Source organism: Cebus imitator, unplaced genomic scaffold (genome assembly GCF_001604975.1).
Source record: "Cebus imitator isolate Cc_AM_T3 unplaced genomic scaffold, Cebus_imitator-1.0 Scaffold320, whole genome shotgun sequence".
In the NCBI taxonomy this organism is placed as follows: domain Eukaryota; kingdom Metazoa; phylum Chordata; class Mammalia; order Primates; family Cebidae; genus Cebus; species Cebus imitator.
Window position 1 is genome coordinate 1630872 of NW_016107635.1, and position 20877 is coordinate 1651748.

The following is a 20877-nucleotide window of genomic DNA, read 5'->3' on the forward strand; positions in this document are numbered from 1 at the left end:
GGCTGACTCTTGTCTATATACCCTGACGGTTCAGATTTTCATCTACCTTCCATAGTAGCCTTTTGCTTTATAGTTATCCTGTCATTTTAAATGACACATATGATCCCTATGAGGGTGTGATTAGCGTTTTCTACCCATCTATTTTTGGCTATTTTTATGCCACTCTCTGTTTCACCCTCACCACCACCCTGTGAAGTAGGGGCTTATAGCTTCACTTTCATAGATGGTAAAACTGGTGGTTCTGAGAAGTACAGTGACTCGTCCAAGATCCATAATTGGTAAGAGGAGGAGCATAGATTTAAACCTGAGGATTTAAGATTCCAAATTTCATGTTCTTTCCCCCACCTCACCCACCTTTAATGCTGACTATGCCTGAGTTTGTTCCAGAATCTAAGTCCTGGCCCTGAGAAGGCACTCAGCAAATGTCAGCTGAAAGTCTGAATGTATGAACTCACCTATAAAATTTAAATGAGAAACAGAGTTAAAGACAGGGAGGGAATAAACAGAAGGTTCAGGGATGGTCCAGGCCCCAGGGGTGACTCCAGCTGATGGTGAGATGCCCCAGCCATTAGCTGAGGCTCAGAAAGTTGCCAAGAGCTTCTGGAAAACACAAGGCTGAGCAGCTGCAGATATATTTGGCTTACATAATCCAGAGGAATACGCTGGGGAGAAAAGCCAAATAGCAAGGCTTTGCCGGGTACCAGGGCTGGTGAAGGGGGAGTGGAGATGCACGGGTTTTAATTATTCCTCCCATCTTATCTTTTCCCATGTGAATACAATGCATTCTTCCCCTCCCAAACTCCTGCTGGCATCAGAGATGTTCAAGGTCTTTCTGCAGCTGGGGCTAAGAGGGGAGGCTGGGGAGAGGCAGGTGTCTTTCCCACCATGGCCCAGGCTTCCCACCACTTTATTTTTCATCCAGGCAGCCTTGGGAGCCTGAAGTCCCTCCGCAAGCTTGACTGTGATCCTTCTAAGCTTTCTTCAAATGGCAACTTGTGGGCTATGGAAGGTTCGCTCATCTGTCTCTGCTCCCAACCTCCTTTGTTCAAGGGCTGCCTGACAGCAGCTTGGCCCAAACCAGTCTGAAGAAAGAGTACTGAGGACACTAATGTGATGGCTGCGTGAGGACTTGGAAGGTCATCGTCCATCATGAGATGAGTAAAGGGGGACTTTGAACCCCTGTATTTCTCCCTCTCCTTTAAGATATTGGGGCAGGGAAAAATCTTAAGTATCATCTTGTTCCCTCCCATATTTTATAATGAAGAAACTGAGGTCTGAAGAAGTAGAGATTTTTCCAAGTTGGGGTGAATTCACAGGGGAGTCAGAGGATGATCACAGTCATCAGCTTCTCTATCACATTCTGTGGATGTTGATTTAAAGTAATTCTGTTCAGCCTCTTCCCACCTGTGTAACACTAAGGTGGTCATACAACCTCGTTAGGCGTACATGACCTTTAAATTTTTAGGTATCCCTTAAATTTAAAATGAAGATAATAACTGAATCTACTTCATGAGGTAATAGAATGAAATAAGGTAATACCTTGTAAAGTACTTAGCATAGGACCTGGCACTTAGCAACTGTTCTGTAAACATTCCTAATCATTACCAGTGTTATTGCAACCACTGGGAGGTTTGGAAAACAGGGTCTATATGAATGCACTGGCACATGTCCATGCCCTTCCCTGGGAAGCTTGCCATCACCCACTGCCTTTCTCCAGATAAGTGCCAATGGCTCTAAAATATAGCTCAGGTAGCACCTCCTCGAGACACCTTCTTCACATCTCCAGCTTGGGATACTTGTCTGCTCCACATCAGTGTCTCCACAGCACCTAGGACAGCCCCATTATGAATCATTCACAATGAGTTTCTTCTTTTATTGACTTGTCATGTTCCACCACCACTAAGCTGGAGAAGGCCAGAGGTGGTGTTTTATTTGTCTCTGCACCCTAGTATCTAAGCATGCCACAGAGAATACAGTATGAAATATCTGTTGACCATAGCAGGGAAAAAAAGAAAAAATGGAGGGGAGGAGGAAGGAAGAAAGGGAAAAAGCAGACACTATATAAAAGAGTGGTGGTATCAGTGCATTTTAACTATCTAGCTTCCTTCTTCTAGCCAAGGGAAGCTGACCTCCCTAGTTTTGTACCTTTTCCTTACCTAGCCTTAACCTGCTAAGATCCTATTCCAGCCCTGAGGTTGTCTTTATACATATTAAAGCTGTAAACAAACAGTGAGGCAAAGACACAACATTCTCATAATCATAACTACCCTCTCAGATGGCAAGATGCTTTTAATTTAATCACCCCACAAACACTCTTTGAAGAAGGGGGTAGTTGCATGTTTTTAGATAATAAAGAAACTGGCCAGAAAGCAGATGAACTGGTCTGAAATCCACATCTCCTGGGACACAGGTCAATGCACTTAATGTCTTCACCATATTACTTTCTTTCTCCGGTAGACTGCTCCACAGCCTCAATTCTACACTATTTTGCAAACCTCAAGCCAATAATAATGGAACAACTAACTCTACAGTCTTGAACTCAATCTCATCAAAGCTCTCACCAATTCTCTCTTTCCATTCTAAAAGTCAAAGTGGGCTCCTGTTCACAACAACAGAACGGAATTATTAATGAGAGCAAATTGAGTTTGCCTACTCCTTGCAACAACCCTCTGCCCCAGTTCCTGGGAACATATTTTTGGACTCAATCTGCTATCAAAACACAGAAATTAGTCTCCAATTTTGGACGTCAAACTCAGTTATCTTTTTTGTTATGAAGGGAAATTAGTAACAATTCATTCTGGTTGGAAGCCAAGCTAATATCTTAGCATGGAGTGTCATTAAAAATCACAGTCCCACTGGCTGCTGTGGTATCTTTAAAAGCTTGAACATATTCAGCTGCTTAGAATGGTTTTTCTGGGTTTGTTCTTCCCCAAGCCGCTTGTCACTTTAACCTCAGGATCAGTTACTATTTAAGGCAGAAAATGGCTTGAAGCATCTTTTTTTTTTCTTCCATGGTTTTGTGGATTTAGACTTTCCTAATGAAGAGATTTGGAAAAAAAAAAGAATCTTACTCTAAGGGGTATCCACAGCTCCCAGCCATTGCTAAACAAGTTGGCTACTAAATAGAAGAAAAAGAAGAGGAAAAAAAGTTTTCACAGTTTATAATTATATTACCGATTTCATTACAGATCTCATTTTAATTCTGACTGAAATCTTGCCTTGCCTTCTCCCTGTACTCTCTCACGTATAGTTATTAAGTCTAGGTTGGAGTTCAAGCTATTCTTCCTGATTTCAGCATATTAATATGGTTTATTGGTATTTCATTGCCACCTCCCCTATGGGGGTTCTGAATCTCAGCTCAATTTATATTTCCCTTCTTTCTAGGCTCCAGCATGAAGCTTGTTTCATTTTGGTGTTGAGAAGGGGTGTGTGAATTTGATTGGAGTTTATTTTGGGGGATGGGAGAAACATCCTGGGGGAGTGAAGTCAATCACAGAAGAAGAGGTAGCCTCAGACCTCTGCACTGTCATTCTTTAGGGTGTATCTTCCCAGATCATCTGGGTCCACCTGTCAGTCCTCCCTTACTTCATTTTTTACAGACACAATGTCTTATATGCCTACAGAACCTCTATTAGGCATCACAATAAGTCAGAACATGAATAAGCTGTGGTCCTTGACCTTGAAAAAATTCAAGTCTAACCCCTGAAATAACTTAAAAACAACAACAACAACAACAACAACAAACTTAGTGAAAGCTTTTTAGGGGAATCAAGTAAGTTTTGAACCCTGTCCAAGGTTCTGAATACAATTGTGCAAAACAAATATAATCTCTATCCTTATGAAACTTGAAACCTAGTGGGAGAGAACACTAACTAGATAAATATACAATTATACATTGAAATAAGTGTAATAAGGAAAAAAGGCAGGATTCAAGGAGAATGATTAGTAAAGGAGCTAACAGAGGCTGGGAAGTAAATAAGGAAAGTCCATTACCATAGGGTAAATGAGAGAAGCTGGAGATGAGGGAAGAAGTTTTCAGGCAAAGAAAACAATATGTGCAAAGGCCCTGAGGCAGGAGGCAACAGAGAAATCTAAGGAGCCGATACAGGGAGAGGTAGTGTGAGGTAAGACTGAAAAGGCAGGCAAGGGCCTGACCCTGCAAGGCTGCAAAGACCATGATAAGAACTTCAGTCTTCAAAACAAGTAGAAAAGAAGACAATAAACAGTTTTACAGAAAGCATGGCATGTATACAATACATGTATGCAAGGTATTGATATTTTTAATTGTAAAAGATTGCTGTGTTTGCACTATTGAGAAAAGATAGTAGAGAGGCTAGATTTAAAGCAGAAGGTCAGTTTGTAGGACTGTGGCAGTTGTCTCCATGACACATATGTAACAGTAACAGTCACAGGAGTTAGACTGAAGTCTTTAGAAAGGCATATATAGTTCTAGGTAATGTATATGAAAGGAGAGGATTTTTGTCTCTGGGGACTCATTGAAGAAGGTTTGCTAGAGGAGGGAGAAAAATAAGTTATGCCATAGACATAGGTGAGATTGCCATATATGGAAATATATGATGAAGAGGAATGCATAAGCAAAGGCATATAGAGAGGCAGGTACCAGATAAGATAGTCTATTTGTCTAAACAGTAACAAGGCTGTGCAAATGAGTTAATGAAGAAAAAGACAGAAGCCATATTGTATACAACTTCCACCCATGAGCATGTTCCACAGTATTAAAAGACCTGCAGTCAACACCGAGCATTTTAAAACAAAGCCTGGGATGATTTCAGAGAGCAGGATGTCCAAGGAACTATTATTTTTAAATAAATTGCTTGGCAGTTTGTGGCTAGGGATCCACTTTCAATGTGGTATAATTTTCCCTTCTAAGAATTGAAAATACTCTTTATATGTATTAAAATCACTGCAAACTAGTTCTGAAGTCAATTTTGGACTTCATTCTTCTCTAACAGCATGAAACCATGCATTAGCTCACTCTTTTGGGATGGGAGACATCAAATAGGGAAAAAAGCAAATAAATGTAGGCACACGTTATTGTACACAATTTTATGCTCAAAACCAGATACATGTGTGGCATATTAGTGAACTATGCCATCCCAATATGTGGGCATTTATACTTGATGATTTCATGGGCTAAGAAGGAATACTCAGAGCCCAAATACCTCAGTCATAGGGAACAGAAAAGACTTGGCTGTCAACTTAATTCAACCTAAAAGATGATGTTAACCATTTAAATTGACTTGAATAAAAAGACATTTTAGCATAGGTATTTTAATGTAACAATCATATCAATACATAAAATTTTGTGTGTGTGTGTGTGTGTGTGTGTGTGTGTGTGTGAGAGAGAGAGAGAGAGAGAGAGAGAGAGAGAGAGAGTTTAGCTAAGTAATGTATTCAAGAGATAGCAACATCCCTGGTTTTCACCAATTTCTGAGCCTATGCAAAGCATTGGTAACACTCTGGGTGAAGTACTAAGGCATAAAAAAACATATTCTAAAAGTTCTAAAAAATTAAGTGGTTTTAAAATTTACAGTCTAATAAGATGGCTCCAAAACAAAATATCGTGTATTCAAGCCAAACACATCTCTTCCCTTCTCTTCTACAGCTTCATGAAAATGTGATCATCTATTCACAGGAGATTTTCTATGATGGGGAACTCATTTTCTTGCAATGACCCCCTTCCAATATTAAGAAAGTATTATTACAACTTATAACATTTATATAATATATTGAGCCATTACTAGGTCTTAGGTACTGAGCTAAAAGCTTTATCAGTATTATTTCACTTATTCTTCACAATAACTTTATGAGATAAGTACTGCTATTATCCCCAATTTATAGATAATGTAACTGCAGCTTAAAATGTTTAAGTAACTAGCACAAGTCACACAGTCAACATCAGAGGAAGATGTTTCCAAACTAGGGTTCATCTTCTCCCATCCCTGACCATACTCGTCACTCATATAGCTCTCTAGCTGTGCTTCCTTAAAACCTCCAGAACCAGCCTGCTCTCTTCAAAATAAATAAATCCTGGTCTCCTCTCTGGAATCTTAGAACATAGAAGACCCTTAGACCGGGGGCTCAGGTAGACTTAGGTTTTCATACCACGTCATCTGTGTGTTAATCTTGTAAAAATCCCTAAGCCCCACTTTTCAAGTATGCAAATGAGGATACTAAATCCCAACTCTCAGTTTTGCTATGAGAACTGAATGAAGAATCCTATGTAAAGTGTTTTTTATGCTGCTCAATAGATAACAGGCATACTCAATAATAGTAAGTTCCCTTCCTGTCTAGGTTCCTTCAACTCTTGTTATTGAATGTCTTCCATCTTTTCCTTAAGAGGTCATTGGGTATCTACAGTGCTTTCTCAATATTTTAACTGCCAAATCCTCTCACTTGAATAACTTCCAATGTATAACAACTCTTGGAACAAAACAGAGAACTCTAGGGGGAATGTTACCTGTCTACGCTGGAGAGGAACCATCTTACCTACTTCACCTAAATAGCTTTTTCCTTTGAAAGCAGACTCTTCTATTGGCTGACCACATTGGGTGAATATATACCGACTTTCATTGGGAACCTCCGTAGATGCATAAACTAGGATCTCAGCTAAGATTGATTTAATATTAACAAATAATTATTTCTCAATAAGGCTAACTGCATGACAATTTTGATGAGGCCCAAACCTGTGTGATCAGGGTTAGTATATTATAAACCTTAAGAGTAGACTACTCACATTATATCCAATGCTATTGACAGTCACTGGAGTTATGCTATGAGGCAGCTCCATTAATAGGGCATTCATAAAGTCAAAGGTGGAGGAAACCAAAGACCATTATCAAGGATGCTTATAATGATTCCAAAAGGTCTGAAGGAGTGATCATTTATGTTAGATGGAAAAAAAGTAACACTTACAGAGATATTGGCATAGCTCTCAAAGCTTTCATAAGTGACCATCTAGAGAGTTCTTGCAAAGAATATTAATGTGTGGGCTCTACCCTCAGAGAATCTGACTTACTGGTTCTGGGAATTAACTCCCCAGAAGACCTAAATGCAGATGATTTATAGTCCACAGATGGATAAACAAAGCTAGCTTAAGTCTGTTTAGATGCAAACATGTTCCATTTCTTCAGTGTGTGCTTGGGAGTGCAAAAAGCCACTGAAGGTTTTGAAGAAGCCCAGATAAAAGAAGGGGTGAGATTTGCCAAGAGTTTGGATGGGAACTGTGTCAGAACTCTTGCCAGCTGAGCTCTGAACAACTGCTATGTCATAATGACCTTTTCTTTATAACGTACAGTAAGCATCGAGTATAACTATGCAGTAACACAAGGGCAGAATTCATTTTCTCCTGGAAGACAGGACCCATTACTCAGCCCCATCCAATGATCCAGCACCATGGACAGCTCAGTGTGTAAGGGTGACTGAGAGCTCTCTCTACTAAGAAAGGGCCAGCACCTTGGCAGCTTAGCACTCATGGGGGTGACTCAAAAAGGATGAAAGCTGCCCTGGCCTTGGTCCCTGGGAGACCTGATCTCAAATGGAGCTTCTTGTACTTGACATGGGCTGCCCTCATTCTGACAGGCCTCATTAAGACTTTGTTTTTATTGTTTTTTAAAACTTTTCCGGTCTTAATGGGCCAGTATTATGATGTGGGTGAATACATGCATGTAAAATATAACCGAATTGTGCACTTTCCATCTGTGTTTGTTACCATATTTAATTTAAGTTATAACACATTTATAAATATCAATACTAAGGGATGATATGGGTTCAAGAAAGTAGGCACTAGTATCACTTTCCCTCTTAGTCCCTTATGTAATACCCTCTTATCTCCAGAAATCAGAGCTGGAAGCTCCACTAGTACAATTTTTAAAATCAATTTTCTAGATCCTTCTCTACTCCTACAGAAGACTGGATTCTACTACCCTTCACATCCCAGTTTCTGTATCTGCCAAAAGTGGATAATAAAGACCACTTTGGAGAGCTGTTGGAGGAGTGAGATGAGCAATTCCCATAAAGTTTCTGCCAAAGGAGGCTTTGGGATTATGCTGAGAAAGGTGAGCTTGCTTGGAATTACCAGACAGGTGTCCATCTGGCTTCAGGGGCCGGCTGCTCCCAGGATTCCTGCTGAACCCCAGAGATGGAGGACTTTCAAGTGTTACTGTCTTCAAGTGGGAAAGTCACTTTCAGCTAGAACAGAGCATATAATATACTTCCTCTTCCATTCACCTCACTGAGAGTAGCTAAATTCACCTATTTGATTTTCTATATTTTCTTGCATTGCCATGTTCTAGCTTCTGAAGTCTCTCTCTTTACAAACTATTTTAATAATAAGAGTAATATCAGCTACTATTTGTTGGGCTATCCCAATGTTTTAGATACTCTACTAGGCACTTTATATATATTATGACATTCAATCATCTCATAATAATCCTTATTTTTCGGATAGATGAGAAAAATGAGACTCGGGTAGCTAACTTGACTCTCCTATGTTTCACAGTAAAGAAGCAACAAAATTGAGATCCAAACCAAAACCTACCTCATTTGAAAGGACACAATCCCACTAAGATATTATGGCATGTAAGGGATGGAGATTTCATTGTGCCTGGAGACTAAGATACTGTGGACAAGGTCTTTCCAATGCTGTCTTCTAAGCTGGCTCCATCACATCTCCAAGATGTGTACACTGTGTAGTTATTTCTACTTTTTTTGTATCAAGTATATTTTCTTGTTTTCTGTATGCTTGATGCTCTGGCATCTGAGCCTTCTGACTGGGGAGAGCCCTCTCCTCCAGGGATAGTCATATCTTAGAGAAAGCAAAGGCTTGTCCAGGGAGCATGCCTTTCATATGAAAATTAACAAATCCAGAGCCTACACCCCAATCATCTCCTCTATGTGGCTAATCACACTGGGAAAGAATGTCCTCTCCCTCCATCATCCAAGGGCCAGATACCAGGCAATCAGGAGCAGCTCCAAAACCACAGAGTCTACCAAAGTTAATTCAAATTAGCCAATCCCAAATCTGTCTACCCTGCTTACACCGCCTCACCCATTTCTTCCTGCAATAACCACAATACAGGCTCTTGCCCATGCTTTCCACTTGCTCCTTCTGTCTTCTGATAGATCCGGGTGCTTTCCCACACTGTGTACTGTGCATTGTGTATCTGAGATCTGTGAGTATGAAAACTGCTTTTCACAACAGCCCTTTCCACATCTGCAGACAAATCTTGGGTGCATTTAAAACTTCAGGGGTACATTTTAAAACATCTTTGATCTCTATGCATCATCCGCCTTAGTTTTCTTTGATTTAGCGTCTGTTGTATGATTAGAGATCTATTAGAAGGAGCCCATAGAATAATGAACACAACTCAGCTGTAATTCAGGAAACGTTCATTCACTGAACACATATTTGCTGAACATCCATTATGGACCAGGCACCTTGCTTATCAGTGGGAATATAATATTTCCTCCCAAAAGACATAATTCCTGCCCTCACAGAGATTCCAGTCTAGAGGCAGAAACAGACTGAAATTCCACAGGCTGTTTCCACCCCAGACAGAAATTCCACAGGCTGTTATAAAATTTTAAGTTTATGACACTGGGAGCACTGAGAAAGGGCAGCTTTTAATTCACCACACTTGGGTCTGTCCTTCCAAGTCATCAAGATCATTTGCAGCTCTCTTGGGTAGTCCCTTAATTTTGTTCTTTCCCAGGTGTTGACTATTTCTCAGTCACATGCTATCTGAAAATCTGACGAACATGATAAAGAATAGGAATTGTAGTCTTCAGAACACTCTGATGAGATAGGTACTACTGTTATCCACCTTTTATAGATGTAGAGACAGAGACACAGAGAGGTGAATTCACTTGGCTATCAAAGTGGCAGACAACAGAACAAGTATTTGGATTAATGTTTATATTATTCCAAAGCCTGTGCTCTTAGTCATTAAACTATTTCACCTTGTGCAAGTTATTCTCTCAGGGATTCAATTTCTACATATATGAAAATATATATGTAAAACTTGAACACCTTTAAGGCTTAACATTCTGCAATTAATGAGTAGTGACAGCTGAGGGATAAAAGGTAGGAGACATGCATTTTGTAGAAGTTAATACTTGCTCTACTGTGTTTTTCCAACTCAGTGTTCATCACTCTTGCTCCTCCATCACTATATTCTGGCCACATCCAGGTTCTGGCAATTCTTCTAGCTGCATAATCCATGAAACCACTTGTTTCTGTAATTTTGTTCCTTCTGCCTTCCTACACCATCCCCTACAATCTCCCCCATCACGGTTACCTATCTTATGTGCACATATGATTCATTAAAGATGAACCAAAGTCTTGTACATAGGTCTAAATATCAACTGAATGTATATGAAATAAGAAATACTAAGCTCTGAATGCATATGAACTTACGTGCAGTACAAGCGAAAAACAAGTAGGGGTTTCTGCACTACAGCGACGTGGGAACAATCAGGATGCATTGATAGAAGTTTGGGTGTTTCAAAACATGGGTTGGGGGGGTAAAAGTTCCACTTTGCTCTGGTCACAATATACTGAAGGGATGGTGCTAAGTTCTGAACACTGAAACAAACATTGTAGATAAAATCAAGTTTCTTTGAAGGAAAACTGGCAAATAGAGGGTAAAGATCTCGGAAACATTCAACACATATCAAAATGCAAAACTATTTTTAAGAATTAATGGTACTAATGTGGTGCTACAAGTCAGAACGTTTATTGCCCCTACAGAGCATTAACTGGAAGGAGGCACAAGGAAACCTTATGAGGTGCTGGAAATATTCTATAATTTTATCTGGGTCGGTTCATATGTAATCCTATGTTACATGTCCTTTTCACAAAAAAATTAGAGTGAGAAGAAAGTTTTAGAGGTGATGGTTACGTTTATGGCATTCCTTATGGTGATGATTTCACGGGTATTTCAAACTCATCCACACATATACATTTTTAAAAGTGTAAAATGTATACAATTTTTAAAGCATAAAAAGCTCTGAAACTAAAAATTTATTAAGCTGCACAATTGCAGAGTTAAGGTATGCCTTCTTCATTAGAATTATGCTAAACTTCAACATATCTAAAGATGGTGATGCCATGTGACAAGTGTTTGAGAAACAGACACCAACATGTCCTGGAGTATGTAAACTGGAGCAGCTTTTCTGGAGGGCACTTTAGCAATAGATAGCAAGCACGTTAATCAGGGTCTTGGACCATGCTTTGCTAATGACTATGGTGGCCACAGTGTCTCATTAATTCAATTTAATTGGGTAAAAAGTAAATGGTAGAACATAAGATACTTGTAAAGTACATTTACAGGGAATGATAATATGAATATTATCCAGGACATTCAGGATATTCCAATAAAACTTATACAATCTTTCTTGTCATATGTTTTTAATTAGCAAATACTCTCTGGGGAGCATTTTTATTTTGAAATGGATCCACAAGCATAAGAATCAATAGGTTCTCTGAAGTAGCTCAATCTTTCTGCATTCACATTTGAATTCCTCCTTTATTTAATAAACTTTATCCTTGCTCATAGGATAAAAGCAGTGTTTACTGGATAAAGAAAATGTGGCACATATACACCGTGGAATACTATGTGGCCATAAAAAAGAATGAGTTCATGTCCTTTGCAGGGACATGGATGAATCTGGAAACTATTATCCTCAGCAAACTAACACAGGAACAGAAAACAAAACACTACTTGTTCTCACTCATAAGTGGGAGTTGAACAATGAGAACACATGGACACAGGGAGGGGAACATCACACATTGGGCCCTGTCAGTGGGTGGGGGGAAAGGGGAGGGGGAGCATTAGGACAAATACCTAATGCATGCAGGGCTTAAACTGTAGGTGATGGGTTGATAAGTGCAGCAAACCACCATGGCACATGTATACCTACATAACAAACCTGCATGTTCAGCACATGTATCCCAGAACTTAAAGTAAAATAAAAAATAAAAATAAAAACAAATAAAAGTGGTATTTAATTCAAATAATCCAGACTCCAAATGGTAAGATCCTCTTCCAAGGTCTTTAGATGCTTCTTTTTTTCCCCTGTAATATATATATAAACAATTCCAAGGTTGGGCCATACATAGAAACATTTGACCAGCCAGGGGTAGCAAGGTGCTGAGTGGGTGTGGAGCATCTGCAATGCTCGGCTCTTACCGTCTGCTATGAAGTGCTCAGGTACATGCAGAGTCACCTTCACAGTCAGTGGACAAGACATCTGGCTGCCACACACCATGGCCAAGATGCAGGAGCTAACAGCAATCAGTGTCAGGGCTGTCTTGTTCACTGGGCTTTTCAGCAAACCTGGTAACACAAACACACAGAAAGATACATAATTCCATGATGTGAAGAAATGGGAGTGGCATCAAGTTTAGGAATTCTATTATTTTCCAGTTGGGAATCTGAAAAAAGAAAAGAAAAGAAAAAAAATGTTTTTAACCTTTGTGCCTGCTATGTGACCTCAGTGGGCCCTCGTTGGGCCTTGGTTTAACACTCTGCAAAACGGGCGTCTTATTCCTTTGGGTAAACATAAAAGAAACAGGCTTCCTGAAACTTGCAGTAATTTTCACTCCTCCCTTCCCAATTTGGCTGGTCATTCTTGATAACAATTAGATGATATTAAACCCTCCATTCTCCTTAGAGGCAAGTGAGAAGACGTTACACTGTTACATTCAGTAGAGCTTAGGGAAATAAGCATGGGCTTTGGAGTTAGATCATTCTGGGTTCGAATTTGGGCTTTGGTCCTCATTGGCTCTGTGATCTCCATCTTCCAAACTTCTGTTTCTTTATGTGTAACATGGTGATAATAAATATCTCACAGGGTTCTTGTGACAATTATGCAGCATGATTTGTATATAATGCTTGTCATTTAGAAGAGTTTCACGGTTAGAAGCTGATCAGTTCAAATTAATTTCACAAGGCTTTACTGAGCAGCTACTAGGTGAGAGACATACAGAGCAGAAGAATAATCTCTCCTCTTCAGGAGTTTATAGGCTAGGGGGAAAAGTCAAGCTTATCCATGGCTAATTAGATTATAAGACAAATTGTGTTATGACCTAGAAGAGAGGGCGCAGAGTGGGGAGGGTGGTTTTGCCTCTGAAAATTAAAGACAATTTTATGGATATAATAGGAAAAGTAGATTGGATCTGCACAGTTAGAGGACGCCGAGCCAACAAAGAAATTCTATGGAGGCTGTTTTGAGTCTCCGTTCATTTCTCATTCTTTAGGCTTTGTTCTTCGAGGTTTTGCTTACCAGTTTTAGAGCAATGCCTCCCAAATTTCTTTTACCTTGTACGCTCTTCTTTTAAGCAAACCTCTTCCCTCATCTCTTGGACATCTTTCTGTGGCTAACCCATTAGCATGTCAAATATATTAATAACACATTCAAAACAGGGTACATTATTTTCTCTTCAAAGCCTCCTCCTCCTGGTATCCTCAGCTTATTGAAAGCACTGCCATTTAAACTGGCCAGAAACTGAGATGTCATCTTTGAGTTTCTGTCTTCCTCCTTTACAGTATCCGAACAGTTGTATAGTCTTATTTATTCTATGTCCTTAGTATTTTCACCCCACTCCCTTAATCTCTTCTATTGTCTGTTTGCTTGTGGGATAAGGGAGGTATGCTCATATCTGTTCACCGTACTGCCTGCTGAAATCTCTCAAGTTGTTTTACAGCATCTAGTCACAGGATATGATCCATATTCATTAGACTGGCACCCAAGGCCTTTCATGAAGACTCCCAACACTCATACCTCCCGTGCTCTCTCCCACCTGGCCCAATGACTAGCAGGGATGAATTACTGCAGTGCTCCTAAATTAACACTCTTCATCATGTGAACATTAGTGTAGGTGGTGTTCCTTTTGGATAAAAATCCACCTGTTTCCTTGTCACCATACCACTTTTTGAGACTCACCATATATAAAGATTTCTTATGCTCTTGGGAGATATACTACCCATACTCATTGTGCATCCCCACATACCTTATTCCAAACCCTAAAGTGTAGTAAATAGACAGCCAACTCCTTGAAGGAAAGTGGCGTCTTTTGCTCACCATTATGCCCCAGTGAATAGCACGGTGACTGGTTCATTACAGAATCTCAGCAAGTGCATGATGACTCCCATAAATGGTAGTAACAATAAGCAACCAACATAACACAGATACTGACCAATCAAAAAGCATTCTAGCCAACAACCATCATTGGCCGTATAACAGAACCTGCTTAAGGGAGAAGATCCCACCTTCTTCATCTTTGTGTCTCTCATACCAAAATCACCATCTGGAACCCGGAAGTTATTTAATTTAAGGATAAGAACCTTATTTTTTTCTCAGTCCTAGGACAAAGCATGTCTTATGGCAGGAGCTATCCATGAGACTGAGGTTACTGTAGTTATAGAATAAATGTTAAATAGAAGAGTAAATTAAAAACATGATTCTTGTGTCCAAAGACGGGGAATCTCTAAACCTAAAATGACCACAGAAAAAAAAGGAGTATGTTTTATCTCTTATTTGAGTGCCACAAGAAGCCGTTTCATACATATTTGTAATAAATATTTGTAAATATAAATAAATAAAATATACTACAAATATTTTAGCAACTAAAGAGCATAAATAATCTAACATCAACGTTATCTACTAAAAAGATGGACTAGGGTTTGGCACCTTGCATAAATCTCACCTTAAAAAGTCAACCTGTTACTCCAGCCTAGTCACATTTAGCAAAACCCCTAAAATAACAGTTAATAGCAGCATTCTTTTTTGTTTGTTTTTGTTTTTGTTTTGACAGAGTCTCACTTTGTTGCCCAGGCTGGAGTGCAGTGGCAGTCTCAGCTCACTGCAACCTCCACTTCCACCTTCTACATTCAAGCAATTCTCCTGCCTCAGACTTACAGGCACACACCATCACAGCCAGCTAATTTTTGTATTTTTAGTAGAAACAGTGATTCACCATGTTGGGCAGGCTGGTCTTGAACTCCTGACCTCAAGTGATCTACCTCCCTCGGCCTCCCAAAGTGCTAGGATTACAGGCAAGAGCCACCGTGCCTGGCCAGCATTGAAGTTTTAATCTAGGTTTTATGGAGTCTATTCTGGGGAAAAAAAATATGTAATGATGAGTCCAGCATGAATAAATTCTTGAGAAGACAAGACAGGTCCAGAGGATGAGATGTGAAAGGTAGTGAGAGGCCCCTGTATCAGGGAACAGACACTCTGCACAGTGAGTCATGGATAAGAACACCCTGTGGACCCTTAGAAGCCATGTCTCATTCCTGGCCCACACAGCAGCAGAGGTGTATGTGGCCAAGACCCTTCCTTCACTAATTAACAAACTACAAGAAAAACACTACCCAGGCTCCACAGGGCTAATTTCTGGTCTGGGAACAAAGGGCTGAGGGGCAGGGGCAGAATTGCTCATACTCTCTCCCTGCCCTGGTGGACTAAATCGCATCTCCTGTGTCATTTAACACATCACAGTAACCCAGGGTCTTTAAAAGTCAAGTGGGAAGTAAAGTCACACTAGTTTATTGGCTCTTAGTTTTCTCACCTAGAAAATTGTAACATGACTTAGCCTTCAGGGGTGTTGTAAGAGCTAAATGAGTCAATAAGTGTCCAATGCCTAGCACGGTTTGTGGCACATAGTAGGCCCTCAGTAAATGATAATTTCCAAACTAGATATTGGCGTTTGTCTCCTCATTGATAACAGAAACTAGGACTCCCCTATTTGTCCAACACATTCTCAGAACATATTAGGAATTCAATTATTCTTACAGCAGCAGAAGACAAAAAGAGAAAAAAACGAAGAGAAGGACATAAGAAGAAGAAAGCGTGAGTGGGAGTGAGAATGAACAGCACTGTGGGGCAACCATTTACTCAGAGAATGCCTGAATCACCACGGTTGTCTTTGAAGTCCTGGAGGAAGAAAGCATGCAGGTCAAACCTTCACTAAGGCCACATGCCTATGGAGCAGCCAGGGGCTGTAGGGAGTTTCCATGGCAACCGGACCTGGCAGAAACTTCACAGTGGGACTCAAACCAAGGTGACTTACTAAGAGCTCCTGGCTCAGCAAGGTGAACATAAGCACTTAGCTCTGAGTAGGGGTTATAGACGGCCACGAGGTGGAAACTATCTCTCCCATAATACTCACCCCTCCCTAAGCAGTCTCCTTATTGCACTGCTGTTGTAAGATACAGAGACAGAAAAGGGAACCTCCATTTGTCCGAGCGATTACTAGGATCTAGGCAGTGTGCCTAGCACTTATCTTTCTCTCCATCCATCTATTCATTTACCAATCCAACCAATTTTCATTGAATACCAGCCCTTTTGAGGCACTAAGGGAATGGGGAAAATAATAGTAAACAAAACAGCCAAAGGCCTTGAAGCTTACATGTTAGCGGCAAACAATTACCTCATTTACTCCTCTCAGCAAAGCATCTCCATCATTTCTGTTTTATAGAGAACAGAAGTATACAGCAATTAAATGACTTATATAAGAATCACCCAATTTTGTATGTTACAGAGACTAGATGAGAACTAGTCCTGTTCCAGCCTTTCCCCTGTTTCACTACCGCTTCCTACTCCGTCATGGAATAAGGTCCCAGGATATCCTCATGCAGAAAGTGTGGCCTTTGGGGCCAGGCATATCTATGTTCAAATCCTGGCTTACCCACAAAATCTCCGTGTGACACTTGCCAACTGATCCATAAATCTAATAAGAAAAAATATTTCCATCTGAAAAATGGGAACAGAGGTCTTCTTTCAGAGCTGATATGAGGACAAAATATCATATGTAATTAGTACAAAAAAAGAGCTAAATAAATGATAGCTGCAGATCGTATTACATGAGTTTTTCTTTTTCTTTTTCTTTTTTTTTTCCTGGAAGGCTGAGGTCACTGTTCTCCCTCATTCACATCCCCATTTGCGGTTCCTTCCCCATTACTTGCAGGGGAATAATCTGTGCTGTAGGAATAGTATTCCACCAGGGCATATTGATTGCGGGGACTGGAGAAAGTTAATAATCTAATTTTCCTTCCATTTTCCCTCCCTCCTACATCTCAGCTCCTCTCATGGTAGCAGAGAATGGCATAAAACGCATTGCTTGAGAAATTCGACCGGAAATAACTTCACGCTGTTGATCCACACATTGCCTATAATTCGGGGTTTGATTGATTCTTGGTTTGGAAATGCCAGGTTGAGAGGAGAAAATCAAATTTAAGTTAAATTTGGAATTGAATCAATCACATTTTATAATGAAAAAATAGATCTAACCCCGTCAGACCTTTGTGTGTGGAAAACTTAAAGCTGCCATACTCCCATTGGCTTCCTCCAGAGATCCCCAAAGAGACCACGTCCTAGGCTGAGAAGTAATTTATTTCTTTAAGTGGCAAATGCTGTTGAGATGAGGGAAAGGGATTCTAGAAACCGGAGACATTGGTGTGAAGAAGCCCAGCAGGTAGAAAGGCCACTTGGGATGGGGAAAGAGGCTGGGCCTTGGTATTTATTTATTTATTTAGAGATGGAGTCTCACTCTGTCACCCAGGCTCAAGTGCAGTGGTGCAATTTTGGCTCACTGCAACCTCTGCCTCCCAGGTTCAAGCAATTCTCCTGCCTCAGCCTCCCAACTAGCTGGGACTATAGTCACACACCACCACGCCTGGCTAATTTTTGTAGTTTTTTAGTAGCGACAGGGTTTCACCATGTTGGCCAAGCTGGTCTTAAACTCCTGACCACAGGTGATCTGCCGGCCTCAGCTTCCCGAAATGCTGGGATTACAGGCATGAGCCACTGTGCCCAGCCTGGGCTTTGGTTCTAGATGTGGATATATAAATCCAAAGTCTTCCATTTGATACCTGCCTAAATTCCAGCAAGTTATGTAAACTCTCAGAGCTTCAGTTTCCTAATCTGTAAAAGGGAAGTGATAATCCCTGATAAGAAGTTGCGTGTATTAAATGGGAGATCATAATTACAGCACTAAGCACCATGTCTGATACATACTTAGGGCTCTGTAAGCTCTCTGTGTATCTCCTTCCATCTCATTTCCTTTAAACCTCCCTTTCTAACAACTGGCACCTACATGGGCATCAGCAGGGCATGTTATACTGTTGCTCATGCTGGAATCCTAACTTTCACATTTAGCTGCTGGCCCCCGTGGACAAGTCATGTCACATCTGAGATTCAGTGCCTTTAACTGGGAATTAGTTCATTCAATCAATAGCTATTTAATGTGCAAGTACTACATACCAGACCTCATATTTTATGCTCTTCTATTTCCAGTGCCTATAGCATGCCTAAATATAGTAGGTGCTCAATAAACATCTATTGAATGAATGAATGAGTGAATGCTTAAATGTTGTTTCCCTTTCTACCAAGAGATGTCAGTATTGGAATGCTGCTGGTTTTTTTTTTTTTTTTTTTTCCCTAGAAAATTGATTCACTCACTTTTTCTGGCAAGGTTTGGTGCCTGCCTGGTCAGAAATCATACAAAAATGCCCTTGCCGAGGCTGCCAATCTGCCTGTATATCAGGAAAACCACCGTAGATCGCTGAGTGCCTCATTAACCTCACTGAGTGCCTTGTGGGATTCTGTAGCACCTGAGGTCTGGTGTCTCTGCTTCTCTGCCGTATTTCTGGAAACTGAAATTGGGACACGCCATCTGACAAGTGCAAGTGTCATGCTGGAGGCAGAAAGAAAGGATATTTGAAATTGGGGCTTTCTCAGAAACTCTAAGGTATATGGCTCCATATCTTCTAACCTGTCTCTTATATCAGGGTTGCCATGCACTGCTTTAGTGTGATGTCTCAATATGGGGCATATTTTCCTTTATCTTGCACACCTGGGTCCACATCTCTCCCATCCCTCCCTCTGTATATCTGTCATGAACTAATCTCTTGTGCTCTCTGACTATGGGATATCTATGGTATTCTTTAAAGGATATGTTATTTCCCCAATATCTTATCATCCATAGATTTGTCCTTAAGGTCTGGGCAAGTGTTCATCCACTCTTATTTGTGTACTTCCAGAGAAAGCAAACTCAACCCCTACTAAGCTCAGTTCTATTCTCAGACAGTTTAATATCTAAACAGCCTTTGAATCTCACTCTATGAGTGAGCTTCTGCTGTCCAAGTTAAATTGGATGTATTTAATATCTTCTTCCCAGGGCAGCTATTTAAAGGTGGAAATTAGGTTGCCTTGAGCTTTCTTTCCTTAAACCAAACATTAATAGCTTTATTTGGCTTCTCTAAAGTCATGTTTTGAGTCCTTTTATTGTACTTTGTATAGATTTTTTTTGTTTAAGATGACTTTCTTAGTAAAGGATGCCACAGTTATTGCCATTGTCATCATCACTACCGCTATCACTGGTGACATAGCCGCTAACTTAGGTGCTGGGCAATTTAATTAAGTTTTTTCATGCAATATCTCATTTAATCTTTACAGAAACTTCATGAGATGCTTTCTATTATCACTCACATTTTGCACTGTGAGGAAACTGAGGCCATCACTTGCCATAGATCATGCAGCTCAAAGGTAAATAGGGCTGAACTGAAAAACCATTTGAGGTCAGCATCCAGGCTCTTAACCACCATCCTCCACAGCATCTCTATCAACCTGCTAGATGCAGCCTGAGCAAGAAATTTAACTGCTGAGCTGCTTATGGACCTCAGATTGCATGGTGGACCTGTGATGATGCTAGGTGTTCTTGGTCTGGGCTCATTGTCCCACCTGATACTGACCACATGTCTTCAAGAGAACCTCTCCCCATCACAAGGAGGAACTTTAAAAAGATGGCAGAAAATGAAAAAGGCTGTCTCTCCTCCTCCTTCAGCCCCAAAAGCTACTACCTGGTCTGAAGCAGCCCATTGTGCTCCTTGGAGCCAAATGATTATTGACGAAGCCACTGGGAAGACTTTTTACTAGCTCTGCTCCTGGGACAAAGACCGTGCCTACAGTATAGGCTTAGATTATGGCAGCCTGGTGCAGTGAAGCCACTGACAGCTGACATGGAATGGGGCTACAAACAGCTGGCGACCTGAATTTCTCTGTGGCAACTGCAAGTAGCTGGCCCTGCAAGTTCAAAGGTCACTACAAGGTGTTGACAATGGTGTTAGAGATGAAGATAATGGAGATGGTACCATATTATTTTAGCTTTTATTAGCTTACAAATTATTTTCAAATATCTCATTCATTCTTCAAAATCCTATGCAGTAGGCATTGCTGTTATCCCCAATAGACAAATGAGAAATGAGAGTCTTAAAGGTGAACTGATGTTCAAACACCAGAGGAATAATGGGCCTTTAAGCCATATCTCCTGACTCACAGCTGAGTGATCTTTCCATATCAATTAGGCTGCTAGTGTCTAGTCTAAGCCCCACTAGCTGGAGACGAAAACAGAATTAGAATCTGTGCACTCTGATGCTTCATCCATTGCTCTTATAAATGTATCCAAATGCATCAAAGAGCCAGTGTAGTATTTCCCACAAAGCCAGATGTATCTTGAAAAGAAAATATTTCTATGTTCACAAAATTTTGAGACATGCTACATTCTGTATGCTCCTCTTAAAGCGCCCAAGTGTGTATCTGATATTAAAAACTCTAAAAACCTTTACATTACATTCTGTTTAGCAGGATTCAGCTGAGTGTCTCTCTAAAGTATTAAGACATTGCAGAACCATCATTTTGTGGAAGAAAGTAGGAAAACAATGATCTAGTTTAATTATTTGTATAAAGGTTATAAAGAACATTAGCAGATCCCAATAATTAGGTGGTGCCCTTATGCCAGGCACTATATTAAATATGTATGTACATTAACTTTTTTTTTTTTTTTTTTTTTTT

At 40.3% G+C, this 20877-nt stretch overlaps 1 protein-coding gene and 1 long non-coding RNA gene across 5 annotated transcripts in view; one reads left to right on the forward strand and one right to left on the reverse strand.

Moving 5' to 3' along the window:
• The window catches only part of ASTN2 (astrotactin 2), a 950477-nt gene that overhangs the window by 567483 nt on the left and 362117 nt on the right, over positions 1–20877 (reverse strand). For all 4 annotated transcript variants that reach the window (XM_017504318.2, XM_017504317.2, XM_017504316.2 and 1 more), the window contains one exon: positions 12213–12359. In XM_017504318.2, the coding sequence (XP_017359807.1) occupies positions 12213–12359 (147 nt within the window). The remainder of the gene's footprint in view (positions 1–12212; positions 12360–20877) is intronic.
• Positions 4306–11615, forward strand: LOC119467705. The gene is made up of 3 exons (XR_005196298.1): positions 4306–6572; positions 7909–8078; positions 11580–11615. It is a non-coding gene; the product is annotated as an uncharacterized LOC119467705 (long non-coding RNA).